This window comes from Orbicella franksi, chromosome 12, assembly GCF_964199315.1.
Source record: "Orbicella franksi chromosome 12, jaOrbFran1.1, whole genome shotgun sequence".
Taxonomy (NCBI): Eukaryota; Metazoa; Cnidaria; class Anthozoa; order Scleractinia; family Merulinidae; genus Orbicella; species Orbicella franksi.
Window position 1 is genome coordinate 1,398,846 of NC_138156.1, and position 20,379 is coordinate 1,419,224.

General features: G+C 37.1%; 2 protein-coding genes across 2 annotated transcripts; one reads left to right on the plus strand and one right to left on the minus strand.

The window, feature by feature from the left end:
* Positions 1-4: 4 nt before the first annotated feature.
* LOC145463367 (uncharacterized) lies at positions 5-11,629 on the plus strand. The gene is made up of 12 exons (XM_081447117.1): positions 5-94; positions 189-575; positions 1,912-2,049; positions 2,225-2,298; positions 2,847-2,927; positions 3,346-3,570; positions 3,976-4,051; positions 4,646-4,792; positions 5,188-5,347; positions 5,774-6,485; positions 7,022-7,732; positions 8,843-11,629. Exons 1-12 carry the CDS (start codon positions 76-78, stop codon positions 8,972-8,974), a joined length of 2,862 nt encoding a protein of 953 aa, XP_081303243.1. The 5' UTR covers positions 5-75; the 3' UTR covers positions 8,975-11,629.
* A 92-nt stretch (positions 11,630-11,721) lies between these two features.
* Positions 11,722-19,636, minus strand: LOC145463370 (serine/threonine-protein phosphatase PP1-gamma catalytic subunit A). The gene is made up of 8 exons (XM_081447121.1): positions 19,293-19,636; positions 19,077-19,208; positions 18,744-18,974; positions 18,448-18,552; positions 18,212-18,283; positions 16,638-16,789; positions 14,689-14,823; positions 11,722-14,111 (listed from the first exon to the last, which is right to left on the minus strand). Exons 1-8 carry the CDS (start codon positions 19,345-19,347, stop codon positions 14,007-14,009), a joined length of 987 nt encoding a protein of 328 aa, XP_081303247.1. The 5' UTR covers positions 19,348-19,636; the 3' UTR covers positions 11,722-14,006.
* Positions 19,637-20,379: the final 743 nt, after the last annotated feature.

Here is a 20,379-nt window from a genome sequence, read left to right on the forward strand (position 1 = left end):
CTCAATCAGTCAAGTTTAGCAAAAAAACTTTCCCGCGCATCCTTTGCAAGGTGCCTACAGCGATAATTAACGACGATGGTTGTAAAAAAGCGGGGTAATGTATTTCCTGTTATATTACGGTTTGTTAATTTAATCAAATTGGTTTATAGATAAGTTTGATTGATATCTGTTACTTTTAAATTTTGCAGATTTTCAAAAAACAGCAGGACTTATTCAGGAGTTCCTCTCCAAACTTTCGTGCGAGGAGGCGACTGCTGAACTGCGGGACTCCATGAATCTCGTTCTTTTCTACTTACAAAAATACTACAAAAAGCTCCGGAGCAGAAGCCTTTCAAATGGTGCGTCACCAAGATTAAATGGAAAATCTCTTAGCGGAAGTCTTATTTTAAATGGTGGAGTGAGCCCTGTGTCCCCTGCTTGTGGAACACCTGATCAATTCGAATGGAAGTGGTACAATTTAGAATCACCTAGACTGTCAGCAAGCCTCGGAACGAACGAATTTTCTTCTCTCCCTCTGGTGTTGCAAGCTGCAAAATCGGCAGATTTGAAACTTTTGAAAGAACTCATAGATAAAGGTAAAATTAGTTAAGAGTTACGTGAATGTCAATTACATGAATGTCGCCATAATTTTAAGTCCATATCTCCTTAACAATATTTGTTTTTAATGTGAAGTAATAATCAACTTGATGTTTACTGAACACTTGATATTGTTGCTCTTCAAAGTAAATTTGTGCGATCAAAAGGTTATCTTAAGGTTAACAGCCTGAAAAGTATATTAATTTTATAATACATTTTATAATACATTTCTGCTAAATGGGTGATTCCAGAAAATAGCCATACCCTACCACGGGTGGCAAAAGCATTTTAACCCCACTTGCCTTTGGAAATTCCAAAATGCTCTACCCTCCATGCCCTCTAAATTCCAAAATCATTAACCCCCCTCCCCTCCGGATTTCCGTTTTTTTCTTCAACCATCTAGAATCCTGTTTTGACTTCCAACAAAAGAGGTTTTACACTTTTACATCTTCCCAGAAGATTACCAACTAACTGCCTATAAGGCTTGAAATTATGACCAATACGACCACATACATTTGTGACTATAAAATGTTCGGCAACTTAAACTTCCTCCTCTTCAGTCGCAAGTTTGCAACTAGTTTTCGGCTTAACTACTGAAGGAATAAAAATCTTAATTTTGTTGTGTGGTTACTATAGAAATTAGAACATACGTTGGCAAATCCTGCTTAATTTACCTTCGATATTACCAATGATATTCACTTGTTCAGACTCCATTAAAGCGGTTTCTTTATGAATATGTATCACTGGTGCATAGTAAACTAACCTGGTGGGTCGGCGTTTATTGCACATGGTTAAATCTGACAAGAAATTTATCAACTTTAAGGTCTCTGGAACCCAATGTATAGCCCAGTTTTTATCACTTTTCTACAGTAAATGAACATGAACAAGTGTGATTGATTGATGCTTGTCTCCTTTCTTGTTTTCCGCAGTAGTCACACTCTTGTCTGTCCCCTCTAGAAAACCCCCCGTGCCCTTGGGACTCCAATTGTAAGTACACACATGCCTTTGGATTTCCAGTTCAAAGGACCCCCCTTGCCCTCAGAATTCCAAAAAGCAGCCCATGGTATAGGTATGGATATTTTCTGGAATCACCCAATATGCAACAGTGCTTGCCATAAGAGATGTAGGAATGAATTATACTGTAGTTTACCGCTCCTTGTAAGACGAATTCTGATTGGTTTGTTTGTCCATGGAAGAAGTAGGGAAACCAAGCTACCATAGAATAATGTTTTTCAGTTGTACATATATGTTATATCCACCATGTGTTAGGTAATTAATTTTTATTGGTTAAAGTGATCGGCTTCTATTGAACATGTTACTGACATGTCTTTACAGATTCAGGGGTTGTGCAGCAAGTAGATGGTTTGGGACGCAATGCTGCAATGTACTCTGTCCATGGAAATACACCTGCCCACTTAGAATGCCTGCAGATGCTTATTACCGCTGGTTGTGACCTGGACCTCCAAGCAAATGGTATGAAACTTGCCTGAGTAATACATTCATTTGATAACAAGGATAAATATTTTAGGATATATACAGTCACATGGATTACTGACCAAGTGTTGTATGGTGAAGGTGGTGGGATATCAACAAAGTTCTTTTTGATTTGCTTTTCTTTCCTTTTTTAATAAATTGTGTTTGTACATAGATAACACAACAGCTCTACATGTTGCTGCCCATGTCAATAATACGAGAGCTCTGACTCTACTGCTTCATAATAAGGTATAGTGGCCTGTCTGTTGTTTGTTCAATCTGCATTATTCAATTTTTATACCTGGAAATGCTGGGATGTTTTAAGAAAAATCTGACCATGTTTGCACATACATGTATAAACATTTCCAAAGACATTCTGAAGATTGCTAAGCAGTTTCTGAATAATTTCCATGCACCAGTCTCCGGATGTGTTTCTGGAACAAAACAAAGTGGCATGTACTTTTCCCTTCTCAAATTTAAAAATTTGGGGAAGTACCAGTACTGTCATTTTTCACAGACTTTTCTTTTCTTGCATGCTGCATAAAGTTTCTCAGCAATGCCCTGAGAGTAGGCATCAAGTAAGCATGAGATGAAAGCGTCTGACCCCAAGGGATGAGTCTCATGCCTAAGTTGTGAGAAAGTTGACAAGTATTAATTTGATTACTTAAAGATTTCCTTTAAATTTAAGACCATTCAGTTTGTATGTTACAGAATTGCTTAAGATAATGGGCAAACCCTAAAGTTTAGACTTGCATCAGAATTAATGAATGTACTCAGTATCTTTTCCGTGATCACAGGCATCTCAGAATGTTGAAGACAATGAGGGAAGGACACCACTTCACTGGGCAGCAGCAAGTACCTCAGAGGATAATGTTAAGGTGAGGTTATCACATGCAGTGTTTATTTTACTCACTGGCTAAAACAACTGAACCTAACATTTAAGTCAGATAGAGTTGGATCTCTGCTAATGGTCCTGATGGACACCTCTCACAAGAGGACACTCATGCATGGTCCCTACAGCTACATACAAACATTATTTTTTTTATCAACCCACAAGCAGATGTATTTTCATATCCAATGTATGAAGGAACTGGCTCTGGATAGTGTGAAGTGTTTTTTGTAAAAAACACACAATGATAGTGAATCCACTCCAAGCAAGTGACAGGTGGTGGTGGTCAGGGTGGAACCAGGAGATCTAAGATCTAAGATGGAAATGTGCAACATGTCTGAAATAAAAACTTCATGTGAATTGAAATGTGCAGTCGCGGTGATACTCATTGTGTATTTCTTGTGCAGTTATTGCTTCAAGATGGGGGAAACTTAAATGCTGTAGACAGTGAGGGCTTGACCCCAGCCATGTGGGCATGTTACTTTGATCAGCTTCAAAATCTTCAGTTTTTACATAAAGCACTGTCTAGGATTGACCCAGAGGAAGATGCAATCTTCAGAGACACTGATTGTTATGGACAGTGTGTAATACACTGGGCTGTCAAAGGAGTGGGCTCATTGCAGTGCCTAGAGGTAATTAGAAAAAACAAGCTAGTACACTCAGTCTCAAACAGTACATGGTAAGGTGCTGTGCCAAGTCTAAGGTGTAGAGTTAATTAATTTGTTAAAAGATTTGAACCAAAGGTATTTCAAAGCAGCACACATCATAGTATTATTGTGAGATCATACTCCATAAGAAATAATATTCACTGTCAAAACATGTACTAAACAACTTGACTTGACCTGTGCTGTTTAACTTTATTGTCTCGATCATGAATAAATCTGAAGCCAAATTGTCTTTTGACAGTTGTTGAATGTTCAGACTGATAAACAGATTGAAGCATTTTAAAGAACAAAGGTCTCATTCTATCTTAATGGAAATCTATGATTTTTGTTTTTATTAGTGACTGATCTGAATTGTTTCAATTTGACCTTTAGGACTTATTAACACCACAGACTGCAGTTCTAAGGGACAGTGATGGTAAAACAGTACTACATACAGCAGCAGAGAAAGGTAGGGAAACAGCCAGCATGTGGCCATTCTGATGAGATTTAAATCTTAGTATTCATGGACAAGTGATGGTAACAATGGTACAGGAATAGAAAAATGGAGTAGGCTCAATTAACAGCCACTGTTCAAGAAAGGAGCCTACGCTAGTAGACCAGACTCAAGAGATTGACAGAAATCGAGCCTAAAAATGGAAATAAGGGTTTTTCTGTTAATATTTCTTCAAGTGCATCCTAAGAGATACTTTGACAGCTTAAAATAGTTGCATTTTGTCATCAACACCCTAAATGAGACCAGAGTCCTTGATTTTCACCCCTAAGCAAGATGACAAGAATCCCCTACCTTTTCATGTGGAAGTCCCCTGCCCTCCCTGGTGATTACTGTTGGCTCAAGCCAAGTTATCGTTATTTGTGCAGGGTGGCCCTCTGAGAACTAGGCTGGTATCAATCGGGGCCCTCTCTAACGTATAAAAATATATAACAAATATAAAAAGCCTGATAAATATGTGCAATATGTGTTATTAAAAGTAGTAATTACATCTTGTAATACCAGTATCACTTCTTGGTGAGATGCCTGATCTGCTGAGAAATTAACTTACAGGAAATACAGCAGCTTGTGAGATGGTTCTTGAGGCCAGAGGAAACTTAGAGGGCCTTCTGGATACTGACAACTCAAAGAGAACTCCAGTTCATCTTGCTGCCATCTGTGGTCAAGGAGAAGTGGTGAACTTCCTTCTTGATAGAGGAGGTTTGTGGAGCCGTGTATTCAAGTTTTTGTCCTTAAAGTATGGCATTTATTTCCAATTAGATGAACTGCCTCTTTGTTAATGAAGCTGAATCATTTGTAATCATTCACTAAACAAAACCAAGTGCTAATTTTACAATCAAGTATACAAAAAGTAGTAGCATTGGTCAAGGCTATTCAATAATTAACAGTAATATTATGAGCTCAAGGTTTCTAGGAAGTGATAGTTGATGAGGCCAAAGGATGAATCTTAACACCTCATAGAAATCAAAAACAGACAATTTAATTTTTTTAGTGAATTCTAATAATTATACAGCAAAAAATGATGCAATATTCATTTCATTTGGACTTTGAGTTGAAGCTGAATAGACTGAATGAGTTAACAATTCTTGTCTCAGGAGACCTCTCGTTGAAAGATTGTTTTGGTGCCACTGCAGTTGATTACATCCATAACAAACATCTCAACTATTGTGCAATGGTGATCAGAGCCCACACACAGTGCAATGAACATCAGAAAACTAAGAATGCATTTGTATCTACACCTTGCGATATGGAAAGGTAAACTATGAAGGCTGTGTGCAAAGGTTATTTTACTTGCAAATTTTATTGTTTTACCACAGTCATGTAAAGCTCCCATGTAGTGAATAAAGAAATTATAATAAATTAAAATCGATAAAATGCTAATCCATGTGAACAGTAAATATTATGAACTTAGGCACTTATGTCAGGATTCAGATTGGTGACTTCTGAAAGAAAGTCACAAATTTTTTTAACATATTTTTGTAGCTGCAGTCTTTGAGAAGTTAACCAATGTAGAAGAGATGTTCTTTCTGTTAAACAACACAGCAATTTTGATATAATTTATAATAAGTAGCAATGATTGTTTAAAATGGTGAAAGTTATGTTTTAAAGTTTATTAACTGAAGTAATAACCATGGTTGTAGCAATAACACTGATGTAAAGAAAAACGTTTTTCTTTAACAGACAAGATGATCATGACCAAACTGATACTTCAAGACCACAACCATCTGCTCTGACAATTGAAGCTGTTAAAGCAACAACAGATGACCAACAACACAGAGCATCTTTCCATGATCAGAACTGTGATGTGTCAGAGCTCCATGGATTTGATGTACAAGGTGGGTCAGGACAAGTGGAAGATGAGCAAAGTTCTCAAAACAGAGAACATCACTCAAAAGGTGGCACAATAAATGCAAACATTTCAGATAAGGGGGATGAACAGAACAGGTCTTCAAATGCAAACAGACGACAGAGTACACTAACAAGACAGAGTGGGATTCGTAATGAAAGTAGTGATTCCAGACACTCTGTAGATCAAGCTCCAAGTTTTGATCTGAGGACTGAAGATGGTAACATACTAGTCGTGGTAAGTAATCTTGATATGGAAGATCAACAGGAGGAAGTTATTGACATGGAAGATGGTGACATTGGCATTGACTGTGAGGAAAACTTGGAATATTCCAGTGTAGGTTTGCAGCAGGGACATGGAAGTGCATCAAGTATACATAGTGAGGCAGATAATGCTGATAACTGCAGTGTTAGTGGTGCACTTAGTGTCTCAAGCCTTGGCAGTGACAAGGAGGAAGTAGTCCATGATGAGGACTTAATAGATTACCCGGATGAAAGCAACAAACAAAAGCAGAGGAGGGGAGAAGTTATGGATTCACAAGCTCAGGTATTAGGACAGTTGAAGTTGATCAGTGAATGTCTGTTAGAACAGAATTCAACTCTCTGTCTATCAATATTTCATCATCATCATCATCATCATCATCATCATCATCATCATCATAATAATAATAATAAACTAATATTTTAAGAGGAGGCTGCCAATCACCTTGAGGTGGTTTTCAGGAGGGTCCTCAAAAAATAGAATATACATTAAATGTCTAAAATACAAAATTAATAAAAGCTAAAAACGTCATCATTATCATCAACATCAACAACGGTAACATCATCGTCATCATCATCATCATTCTCAGTCCTTTGATTATTAATACTGTACCATGTCATTGCATCCCCTACCCCACCCCTCTGTCAGGCATCCTGTGTACAAAGGTTCTTCGGGATTTGATAGCCCAATTTTTCAGTAATTTGCTGCTTAAGAATAAGTATTATTGCTACAGTTATGCTGATCTATTTATTTCCCTCTGTTTTCACAATGTATTGTTATTATCACTCTCTCATATTACCGTTTGTGGATTGTTTTGATAGACCATACCGGAATCTCACAAGAGTACAAATCAACGATCAAGACAACTTGCTCAAGAAATTCCTCCACCCCCAAAATACCCAACGAAACTGGTACAGTTACAGATGGAAAACAACTACATTAATACTGATAACACTGGGGAGTATAATCAAGAGAACCTTGCTGTACCATCTAAGAAGAAGAAAGACAAAGCTAAAAAGAAAAAACAGAAGGGACCAACAGGGTCTGAAATGTCGTCACCTCTTCCACCGCCAAGAGGAATTGTGCCCCCTCTCAACCCTCCTGGTTTGGGGCCTCCTGGTATTGCTAAACTTGGTGTTTTGGATCCTCGTGGTATAAAACCAGCTCCTTGGGAGCATGGTAGCCTGGGTCCCCTTAGACAAGCTCCTCCAGAGCTACCTTCATCAAGCCATGGAATGGGAAGACATGCAGAATACTCTAAAGGTTATTCACATCATGGGGAAGTTCTTGATCGTAATGAAAGTGCATTTGAAAGACCTAGAACTCCTGAACCACCTCGTAGTCCACGTGATATTACAACAAATCAATCACTTCAACCATGCCCTTCTAGTTCCATGATTGGCAGCCAAGGCAACCTCTTTAGAGGTCCTATAGAAGTAGGGGTGCATGACAGGGAGATGGATTATGGCCCACCTGGTCCATCTCATGGACCCCTGGCACATGCTAATGGCCAAGCACTTCTCAAAAACATTGTGAGTGGCAATCATTAAAATAGCTTTAAATTCTAAAAGTCGTTATTTCAATCACTCATCAAGCCCTTAATGTAAGGCTGCCAACACGTTCTTGCAATTCATTCCACAACAATTCACAAGTTGAAAAGGTTTGCAACATGACCTTAACCGCATGAATACCTCTCGCACCTTGTTACTGTTACATACAAAATCAATTTAGTAATAAACACAAAAAACACTTTTCAACATGTACTGCAATACTATTAGCACAACAAGGTGCCAGAAAAATGTTGCTCACAATACTCAGGGCCTTAGATAATTTTTTTTTGTTTAGCCGTTAAGATGCTACTAACATAACTGCAGCCATCAAATGTCATGTTAACTTCATCATTAATTTGATAATAATTACGGTATTGCTGGTGTTTAATGTTTGTATTTTAATACATTCAAATAATTGTTTTAGTATCATGACTTTGTCATATTTGAAAACAAAGGGTGCGGTAAGCTCTAAAGTGTAATGTTGTTAAAGGAACATACAGGTCATAACAAATACTTTCTAGGTAGTTTATTCTTTAGCCTTGCATGAATGTGAGAAGGTTGTTGAGAAATATTAAAACTTTCAGTACTTAAAATCTAAAAGCCATTCCAAACGTGTGACCATCTGCCGATGGATTTTGAATTAACAATGTGCATAACTTTTTCACTTAGTAAATGTATTCCCATGATTTGATTAGTATTGTTTATAAACGTAAAAATGGATCAATTAGTATTCATAACTTAAGACACTGTTTCCTCAGAAGGATGACTTGAGTGAATTAAAAAGTGTGACTTTTATGTTATTGTCCATGTGTGACTTCTTTGCTATTGTTTGTAATGTGTGACTTTTTCGCTTTTTTTTGAGACTGAAAGCACCGTAATTAGTAACTTTTGGAAGCAAATTGTTGTAAGTACAGCGAAAATGGTCAACAAAATTTCCCGTAATTCTGGGTGCGTCTTTATAACAGGGTATTTAGGTGAAATTTTCATTTTGCTTACTTGTCACAATCGTCTTCGAAAGTTTAGGGTGCATCTTATAACTGAGTGCGCCTTATATAAGTGAATAAATACGGTAATTTTGTTTTTTTATTATAGGACATAATAGGTAGAGGTCCCAAAATGGAGTCCTGGACCGGCAAGAATGTAGGTGGAATAATGTCCCATGGACCTCCAGGACAGCACATCCAAGCTCTTCATGGACCAATTCCTCATCCACCCCAGCGGTGATTAGAAGCCTTGAAAGAATTGCATTCATCTGATTGTTTTATGTATTAACTTCTTTCCATGAAAGGCCATGGAGACACTTGAGCTTGAACGATACAAAACATGTTTGCCAGTTTTTAGAAATCATGATTGCTTAGTTGTGATGTGTTGATGGTACACTAACCTGTCTGGGGTATTGTCAGTCAATAATATTTTCTGCTCCTCAGTGAAACACATTGTGTGCTCCAAATCTTGCTTGGTTCGTGTGATATTGAGAGAAGAACTATAAGCTATGAACAGAGTAACTAACTAACAATATCTTACGTCCACTACACCTATCATTAAAGGTGTCCACAATAAATACTTTCACCTGAGCATTTTAAATCATCTCACAGTTATTCAAATGTAAAAAGAAACATGTTAGACATTTAGTGCATGTTAACTATAATTAATATTATAGTTTGTAATAATTAATAATAGTTGTATTTTAGAATATAATTTTCCGTGACATATTTAGTGGAAACTCGCATGTCCCCAGTGAGTGGGCGTCAGTGGATGTAGTAGATGTAAAACACTGCTTTATGTAGTTACTTATTTACCTGGGGGTGGGGGTTTACTCTACAAAGGTTTATATGGGGAGGCTCTGCCCCAAGGTCCAACCTCTTACCCTTTTGCATACCATTTTGACAGAAAATGCACCCCTTTCATATACCTTTTATTGAAAGAAGGTACCCCTTAAGAACACTACATTGCTTTTTAAACCCTTGAAATGAAGTTAATGATGTTATGCTTAACAAATTAAATGATACAGCCACAAGGTGGGTCTTTTCAAAATATTTTTATTAGGGTCCCTTTAAATACCTAAACTGACACATTCCTCTGCCCTTTTATACGCCTGAAGCCTGTGAGAGGTACCCCTTTTGGGCTGAGCGTCTCTGTACAGGCCATTATAGGGAGTTCCCCCCCCCAGGCTTATTTACTAGTTATTTATAATAAATTTTGTGACTGTTTTATGAAATTTATTTAAAGGTAGTTTAAACTATATTTATTGTGAAAGGATCTCTTCTCTTTGAGATGGGAAAATATCATAAGTTGTCGTAGGAGTTACCTGTAATAATAATAATTTATCTTTGATTCCTATTAGCATCGAAATTATTGTTATTTTATAAATATTGTCACTGTCACACATACATATTAATTTATGAAGCATTGAGGTAACTGATGCTCAGTCACTAGGTGTTTTGTCATCCCTGCAACTGAAAATAAACAGTCTGTGACTTCTGCTATGTCCTGTATGTGGTACAACAATAACTCAGTAATGTAGGTTTCAAATTCAATCACTTCCTTTTTACCAGTGTGTTTTAACTTTTTTTTTTTAATTGTTGAAAGATCTTTAAAAGCTGGACAATGCATCAAAATATATGTTTTCTCTTTCATTTGTACCTTGTTAAATCCACGCATTATCAGTAGAAATCAGTCATCAGCATCTGTGACACATTTCCTAACCACTGTGCTGATACAAGTCCCTGACCAGAATAATATTTCTACTTCAGTTGGGGTATAATAAAAACAACTGTAGCAATGGGAACAGTAACGTGTATTAGTACTAACAACAGTGGCAGAACATAAACATATTCAAACCTCCAAAATGTCAAAGATATTTGCCTCAGAGTCCTTATCAGTTAAAGTCTCTGACAATTGCAAGCTCCTACCCGTCTCTCCTGGCATCTGTGGTGCACCCCAGGGTAGGGCATTTGCTGAAACAGGACAGCCTGGAGATCGGGGATTGTCAAAGGCAATCTTATATTTCAGTTTTTAAAATATGTACATCTTTCATTGTTTATTTTTAAATTTCCTGAATGCCTTCTATGCAAAACATCAAAACTGAGTGAATAAACTTTGGAGTCCTGCATGTTTCAAACCAGAGCATAAACAGCATAAACAAAATCTGAATGCTGGTTGTTGTATTATTTGCAACTCTTATCACTTTTGGGAGGTGCATTACCTCCAAAAATCATGGTTAAGGATATTAACATCCATTTATCTGTGATCAATATTGCTTCCATCATCACAATTTCAGGAAAATTGAATTTTGACCTTGTCCCATGGATTAAGCATTTGCAGTCTTCCCAAAGCTCCTCTGTGGGGATTTGAACCAACATTCTAGTTCCACCATGGGGCACTTGTAACATATTTTCAAAAAAAATATAAATCCACAACAAATGCCAGGGGTGGAGGGGATGGAAGGGCTTACAGAGCTATAATAGCGAGATTGACTGCATTTGGGTAACTGTTGTCAAGAAGTGTTTGTCAGTCAGTGGTGTTGTGAGTCTGCTCTGTCAACACTCACTAGTCAGTTTAGTCATGATGGTTTAGAAGACTGATGTAAAGTTTGTCAACAGTCATTGGTCAGTTCTAGTATGTTTTGTACCCTCTAATGTCAGTCAAATTCAGTTGCTCTGTTTGAGGTCCCTTGATTGGTTTAGTATATATGTTGTGAACAGGTCATTTGCAAGATGCCAGGAATGGTCAACATCGCATGACACTTCAGTTTATGATGACTTCAGCATCAGTCACCAACAACTGTTCTTTTCATAGTATTGCTAAACCTAAGCAAAACCAAATTACTTTCAACACTCAAGTGAAAATGCTCTATCGGCAAATTTCCTCTCAAAAAGTCTTAGTTGGCTCTGCAGTAATCAGCAAGGGGAACATAACAGCTTCACAGGTCACTAGACGGACACCAGCTGAGCAGTGAACAACAAGTGCAATGCAATCGATACAAATTTTCTTTCTTTATATGTACAGACCAAAATTAACTAGCAATTAATCTTACATGATTTGTCACAGAATGAAAATGGACTCATTGAATTTAAATGTTATTGTTATTATGGTTATATTATTATTGTTGCTCTCATCAAAGTGAAAAACTTATTGCATATACTACACAGGAATGAGCTGTTGATGAGAGGAAAGTCAAATCTCATAGAATATTCAGTGTAAGACATCAACAGGGCAACTTAAAATATGACAGTGTAACCCAGATGTAAACAATGTTGAAGGTAACAAAGGAAAATTGTCTATGTCTTTTCACCCAACATAAGCAACATGAACAGACTTGTAGTGAACATATGAGTGTAAAATCAATCTTGTAACAAGGACTCTTCATTCTGCTTCTTTTTCAGGGAGTGGCATACAAAAAATGTTAGGTAAAGGATGTTAGTAACTTCCCAACTAGACGACGTTCTAAAAAAAGTACATGTGTCAAGGTTCAGTTAACTCTTTCACAATTTATATCGCAGCTGTATAGTACAATTTGCAACAAATAATATATTTCCATGGTAAGAAAGAAATTGCCAATGGAGATTTAATGCTGTGCATACTGAAATGAGAAGCCCTCAAGATAATTACATCTGGGTTACACTGGCTAGTCAGTAAATTGCAAAATAGCATCACAAAAATGTAAGAACTACTTAGATTCAGATTTGAGTGTTAAAAACATTGGCCTGTGTTACAGCTACCCTTCCTGAACAAAAAATTGAAAGAAAAATTGAAAGAAAAATGTTGAACTCAGCTTTATCGGTTGTGCTGATAAGTATCTCCACAGTTGGCTAATTTGTTACACTTTTGTAAGATTTTGATTTTTGAAGTTAAAGCCAGATAAATGGCATTTTATGGCCAAAAACTTTTTCCAAGAAGTTTCAAAGGTCTTTAACTGTCTCGCACAAAGGTCAAGTGCAGAGGGTAAGTGCAAGTTCCTTTGTTATCTGGGAGTATCACACTGTTGATGCATGGCTAATGTATGTAAGGAACACTAATAATCAAAAGGATCAAACAGACTCTCTCTCCATTATTGTTCTTTTACTGTTTCAGGGGCGCAGCTGTAACACAGGCTGTCTATACACTGGTCAAATAATGCTTATGAAATGACTTCAAATTCCACACAACTATATCGTGTACAATAAAAAAGAAACTAATAACTAGATCCTTCCCCACCATGACCCCCAAATCTATCTTGTACTTTATTACAAAAGATAGTACAAATTCCCTTGTCATTATTTTACACTGATGATTTTGTTTCTTGCAGTGGATAACCTTCAGTTTAGTGTGGCTTCCTTCACGTATTCAAGAGGGGTGGACACTGACTAAGAATACAACATTCCATAACAGCGCGATATGAAAGTCATATCTGTTGATAATATTTGACTTAGTCAGCAGGGCTTGTATTTCTGGACTGTTTTGACTACCATATTTGTCCTCAACAAGACACCCTCAAATAAGCAGCACTCATAACTACAAAAATTTTGACAAGTGCTACCCTTAAATAAGCCTCATACTAGTGAACAGCAACAAGGCACTCATTCAAAGAACATTAGATCTAAAGCAGTAATTTTTAAAAGAGGCTGTGCCCAGTATGCAGCTACTTGAATCTCACACTGTAAAAGGGGTGTTAACAATTCAACTTCTTTTTGGTGGTTGCTACCATTGTTTTTAGATACCAGAAAGGTACATTGTTAATATGCCTTTTTCAAAAAGCTTCTTAATGAGTCACAATTATTGTTGTGGCTTTTTTGCGAGTAGTATGGTAGTCTGTGTTGTTTTGCTTTTTCCCCCTCCTTGTAGCCAACATAACATGAAAAGCAAAGTGATCAAGGCTAGCCAGAAATACTGTCACTGCCTCCTACACAAAATCTCCTATTGCATCAGTTGCTTAAATGCATAAATGTTGAACACATTTCCTGCATCTAGGCTTTGCAACATCTTTAATGTGAATGACAAAATGTACATTTGTATGCAATATGATTGATAACAGAGGAAAGAAGAGATACAACAAAAGCAAGTACATGTATGTAATCAACAAATTAACATACTTGTATGCATAAAATATAGTAAAAAAATTTCAAAGAGAATTTATGTCATATTTTTTTCTGTAGAATATGACAACTGGAGTGTGTAATAATCTTCAGTTCTATCCAATCTACTCTACAAAATAACTAAATTGTACGACAATGTATTATATTACAGTCCAAACCAAAGATGATATCAAACACAAATATCATTTCTTCTTCCCCTTTCCTTGTTGGCCACGCGGTGGTGTAACTGGACGGCCAGAGTTCAAACCACCATAAGGGAATTTCTTCTTGTCAGCAGGTTTTAGAATCTGTGGATAAAACATTCAACATTGTACATAATTGAATGCTGCAAGGGAATGCTTTCCTGTTTAAGTGCAGAATGAAACTTGTTCTAAGAAGAGGTTGAGCAAAATAATTTAATTCCCTGTCATAAAATAATGATGTTTCCATGTTGCTTTCATCTAAATTGGACGCAGATGTTAGTCGATGAATATTACTTATAAATCTCAAGTAAGCCTGACTTGTAATGTTGAGTGATGAGCCTACATAGGCATGTCAGTTACTGTCAGTGGTAATATGGGATTAATAAGCAAACGACATAACTATACATGGGGTTAACTTAGTGGAGTAGGAATTTTTACCTTTCACTGGAATTTCAATGCGACAAAAGAATGCAGGTCACAACCACTAACACAAAATTACATGAAATCATTTTGGCAGGTTACTTTCAGAACGAAATCAAATACAAAGTATATGAATAAGCTTAATAACTAATTACTATTCAAATAATCTATCACTGGTACATGCTTATGCAAGAAACAATGCAAGAAATACAAAGTGACTACTCTATAGGAAATTTTGTTCCTGATATCAAGAAGTCCTAACCTGAAAGGAACACATAAGGGTTTCATCCACACTCATCATGGCACCAGCATTATCAAACTCTCCACAGTAGTTAGGAGCAGAGAATAAAGTCACTAACTGCCGCTTAGCAAAGAACTCATATCCATCTTCTACAACCTGTATTTAGACAAAACAGATGACACATTTGTGAGATACAGTAGACATTATAAGCTGATGTGAGCTAAAGAATACAGAACAGAACGTAGTGCTGGAAATAACAGTCAGTCATTGGACATTATCCAACCAAATTTGTGACTAATTTAAATTCCAACTAATGTATAGTTATGAAAACTTATTGATGTAAAGTATATATGAAGTAATTCATATTCGAACTGCGGTTGTAGATGAAAGTGAACAATGATCATCACAGTAAATTTTCCAATTTAAGCAATTAGAAAGAAGAAGCCTGAAAAAAAAAATCAGGGCTTCAATGGGATTCGCACCCGTGACCTCCACGATACCGGTACGATGCTCTACCAACTGAGCTATGAAGCCACACATTGGGAGCGAGGTCAATTAATTGAGTTTGTATCTTCCCGTGAGGAGTGAAATGATGTAAAGTATATGTGAAATAATTCATATTCGAACTGCGGTTGTAGATAAAAGTGAAGAATGATCTACAACCGCAGTTCGAATATGAATTATTTCACATATACTTTACATCATTTCACTCCTCACGGGAAGATACAAACTCAATTAATTGACCTCGCTCCCAATGTGTGGCTTCATAGCTCAGTTGGTAGAGCATCGTACCGGTATCGTGGAGGTCACGGGTGCGAATCCCATTGAAGCCCTGATTTTTTTTTTCAGGCTTCTTCTTTCTAATTGCTTAAATTGGAAAATTTACTGCGATGATCATTCTTCACTTTCAAAACTTATTGAGTTAACCACTTTGTCTCCCTAGAATGTAGGCACAGCTGCCATTAACAGCTGTAACCCATAACACCTTTCACAGGTGAGTGTGCTGGCTGGACCATTGATATTACAGGTGAATTTGCCTTTTGTTGATCAATTAACCCACAAAGCAACAAGTCCTAGACTGTTAACCCATTGACTCTCGGAGCTTTTTGCCAAAAATGCATTTTTTGGACATTTTGGAGATTTTCAGGCTGGATATGGGCCAAATTGGCTCCAATCTGCTAAAAAAGGCACTTGCAACAAGACAGCATGCCTTTCTTTCCACCAGCATCGCGTTTTACAACATTTTTGATCGGGCATGTGCAGAAATCAATTTTTGGACAAGAAAGTGACCTACATCTTTAGGCTTTTTGATTTTTTTGCTTTTTTTTTCGCCTTTGATATTTCTCCTTTTCTTTTCTTTTTGCTGCAGTGATTGACCTTCTACTGGGCTTGCTTCCAGTTCAAAAAATTCTGAGAAAGCATCAAGACAAGCAATAATTATTATTACTGTGGAGTAGCTACATATAGTCGCAGGAAATTTTGCTCCGAGTTTTTCACTCAACTTTTTTAGCATTTTCATGCATATTTCAGGATCCACTGAGCTGATCACTCTGATCTGGATATCATTGGAAAGATCTTTTCCTCCTACAGAAGTTGAGCATAGATGATAGATGATGCCAATTTTGGTCAAAGATGATGACCTCAGAAGTGGAACAAAGGCCAAGGCTTGTCATGGCTGGTTACAGGCAGCACAGGAGTCAATGGGTTAAGGGGGATAAGGTGAAATCAGGAGGGTGGGCCAGTTTTTCCCAAGTTTGACTTTAATTTTTTTTTTCAAGTCAAACACTTTACTATACTTCCCAGCTAACACCAAAAGGAGTGAAAAAATCTATCTTGTAAAACAACAAGGCTGACATCAGCATTAGCTGGCACTTTGATTCACAGCCTCATATGCGACTAGATACATTAAACAACCAGTCATACCCCAAGATAATAATGGCACAACATACAATAACAGGTGTACTATTTACCTGATGAGCTCTACAGATAAGATCCAGGTCGTGCTTGGCAAGAAATTTAGACACAATATCTGGGCCAAAGGTAAAGGACACCCCCCTGTCATTTTCTCCCCATCCCTGGACATCTTTATCGGGATCTGACCACAACAAGTCACAGAGTAATCCTAAAAAAAACATTCAAAAATTGTACTTGAGATTATACAATGTACCTGAAAATTTCATGAATGCCAACAACTATTTTTATGTTACTCACTGTTACATTGTTCAAAAACATTTTAGTAGCTAATCCAGTTTTATTTTAATAATTCCAGTGAGGCAAAGACTTGACAATCCAATTAACCACAGAGTTCCCAAGTTAATTTCTTGCAAAAGAGTGAATAGACAGCATAGCTGTTAAGATTTCACCTCACTAAGAGGAGGTGGGGGTATGCTCTACTGAAAAATATATGAAGACAATACTCGTGTTGATTCATTGCACATACCAATGTAGTCCGTTTAAATAACAAAATTTTGAAAAAACAGAAGTGTTTGAGATGTGTTTTTGTTTATTCCACACAGAAATGCAACCTTATAAAAGAACTATTTTGATCCTGGTCAATGTGAACCCACTGATCAGCGTCACACTGAAACAGAAAGTTGGACTGTCCTTACACCGTTGGAAAGTGCTTGAACAAGGCATAAAGGGAACACAGAAGTGTTTGAGAAGTGTTTTTCTTTATTCCACGCAGAAATGCAGCCTTATAAAAGAACTATTTTGATCCTGGTCAGCGTGAACCCACTGATCAGCATCACACTGAAACAGAAAGTTGGACTGTCCTTACACCATTGGAAAGTGCTTGAACAAGGCATAAAGGGAACACAGGGTGAATTATTACCAGACTTATGGTTCAAGCAATATTCTATCTCAAAAGGAACTTTTAAATAAATATACTTTAAATTTGTGAGAAAAATGCTTCCGCGTGAGAGCATAAGATTGCATTCGTTTTTGAGGGCTCAGTCAACACCGCTTGTGTGCTTCAAATAAATTTAACAGACAACTACGACACAAACATTCCGAACTGGACACAAGAAATGATTTGACACATAAATAAACGAATTGACATCACTTTCATCTCAAATAAAACTCTTTCACTACCATCACTTTTCCTTTAACACTTCTTTTCGAAAAGCTGCAGAAACGTTATTTTTGCTTTTTTTCCCCTATACTTTTAACTTCAGGCAAAAGATGCCTTCGCCGAATCAACTTGCTCATTAATAATTTAAATGCATTTAAGACAGAGTAAAGTCGAATCGAAACAAACTGCACTCTTGAAGACATAATTACACAACTACCGAGTCCCTTTGACATCTATTTCTCATTTGCTATCCCCGTAATTTCGCTTGAATGTAAATTACAAGTCCTTTTTCATGGTTGAACTCCGTGCACATAATTAAACAATTACCTGAATTTTCCTGTCTTTCCGTTCAAAACCACTCACAATAAAAGCTTCATTTTCAAAAATATCAATCTATAAGGATACCGAAACTTCAAGACAAACGTTCACCTCAACACAACGCTAGAAATGTCATATTTTATTTGGCTTTACCTTGGTCAGGAACATCAGTGGGCCGCATAATTCGGCGAATCTGTTCCATGGATTGCAAATCAGGCGACAAACCTGTGAATCGAATCAACAGAAAAGTTTCGAAATCCTATTTTCACTATTACACACGAGTTCGCACGCTCTCGATTTGAAGTATTATTCAAACAAACAACAAGAACCATTTTCATTCTTGATTAGTTGTTCAGTTAAGCTTACTAGCTTTAGCGGAATCTCCTTACCTCCATGGCAGCAAAATATTTTCTCGTCCAAGATAGCTGCTACAGGAAGACAGTTGAAGCAGTCGGTGAATGTTTTCCATAACTTTATATTGTACCTTCTTTTACCTTGATAGATTAACAAACAAGAAAGTACATTATGAATAAAAAAATACACGCTCCAGGCGAAAGTTTGGCATTTTAGCAACTTAATGTGTTTGCAACGACAAGTTTGAATCTGCAGCAACTCGAAAAAGTATAAAATTAACGATGCAATAATGAGACACAGCCCATTTGACAATTTGAAACTGTTTACTTACATTCGTCATAAAAGCCATAAATTCGGTTAATACTAGCACACTCGTGATTTCCTCGTAAAAGGAAGAAGTTTTCTGGATACTTGATTTTATATGCTAAAAGCAAGCATATCGTCTCCAGTGACTGTTTTCCTCGATCTACATAATCTCCCAAGAACAGGTAGTTCGATTCTGGTGGAAAACCGCCATACTCGAATAATCTGAGAAGATCATAGTATTGCCCATGAATGTCGCCTGTAAGAGATGAAAAATTAACGTTAAATTATCTTTAAATCGAACAAAAGTGCACTCAATTTGGGCGTAAAAAATTACATCAACGACACCGCGTTTACTCACCACAGATTTTGAGCGGAGCTTCCAGTTCCAGAAGGATCGGTTGGCTTAAAAAAATTTCTCGCGATTTTAAACATAGCCCTCGAATTTCTGCCTCTGTAAGTTGTACATTCTTTCCTGGTCTTGAACCTCGAACTGAAAGGCAAGAGATAATTTCAAACTCATGCAAATATTAGGTCTGAATACCGTACCGTAGGCATCTGAATCGAGGAAACCAACCTTCCAAAAGCCGAGCTATAATGCTGTCAACATTGAGCTTTTCACCATCGGCCATACCCTATAAAGTTTCTTTTACGTTTAATATAACTAATATAGCCAGAACTATTTTGTTAGAGAGTGGATGGCAGGTTCGATGGTTAAAGATTCTACTAACTAAACACTCTTCGATATAAGATGGCGCCCTGAAAGAGACTCCGCTGGCGGTTTCTCGAGCCTATGACGTCAAAGCCGGTGTTGATAAGGCATTGATTATGCAAGATAGAAAAATTCTGGGCTGGACTCAGGGAATAATCCAGAATAAAGAACAGCGATTCCAAATCTTGAAAGCATACTGCTCTTGAAATGAGTAAAAACAGAGTTCCGTCATTTAGCCACCGTACCAGCACACTACAAAGTGAAATTGTAAGGAATAATAGGCACAATACGGTGACAAACATGACAAATCAACGTGTGTCGTAAAAACGAGTTTCAAACCCGTTGACTTTTCGTATGCAACAGCGCTTCAGAAACTACCGCCAAGCAAAATTACAACAACAACAACAACAAAATTAAAGGTAAAATAAAATACTAGTACCCTATTAGAAACATGAAATTATAAATTCTCATACAAGCTTTCCAGACCAAGTTAGTAGAGAAAAAGTTCCTCACTGCCTATGTTTTCATTCAGTAAATCGTGAATCAACAAAGTCTCCTTTATATTTTACAACGTACATTCGCTCGTCCAGTTGATAGCCTGAGTATCAGGACTTTCTTCTCCTCTTACTTTCGAAAAGCCTGATACTCAAGCTATCCGGGGGGGGTACTGCCATAAATGGACTATATAGGTATGTGCTGCTGTGAAGGGTATGGTTTTCAAGCAGTTTACTCTAGGATAGGGTATATAAATCAGAGCGTTTGGGTCTAAAATAGGGTATCATTTTTCACAAAACTGACTTGTTGGTTGAAGATTTCATCTAGACTAAGGAAACCAGGAATTGCCACTCGAAAATAAAAAAAAAAAATCAAATCGGCAAGTTCAAATTTACGCAAATCAGCCTCAACAGTGTCGATAGATGGGGGGATTTGGTGAGTTCACTCTAGTATATAA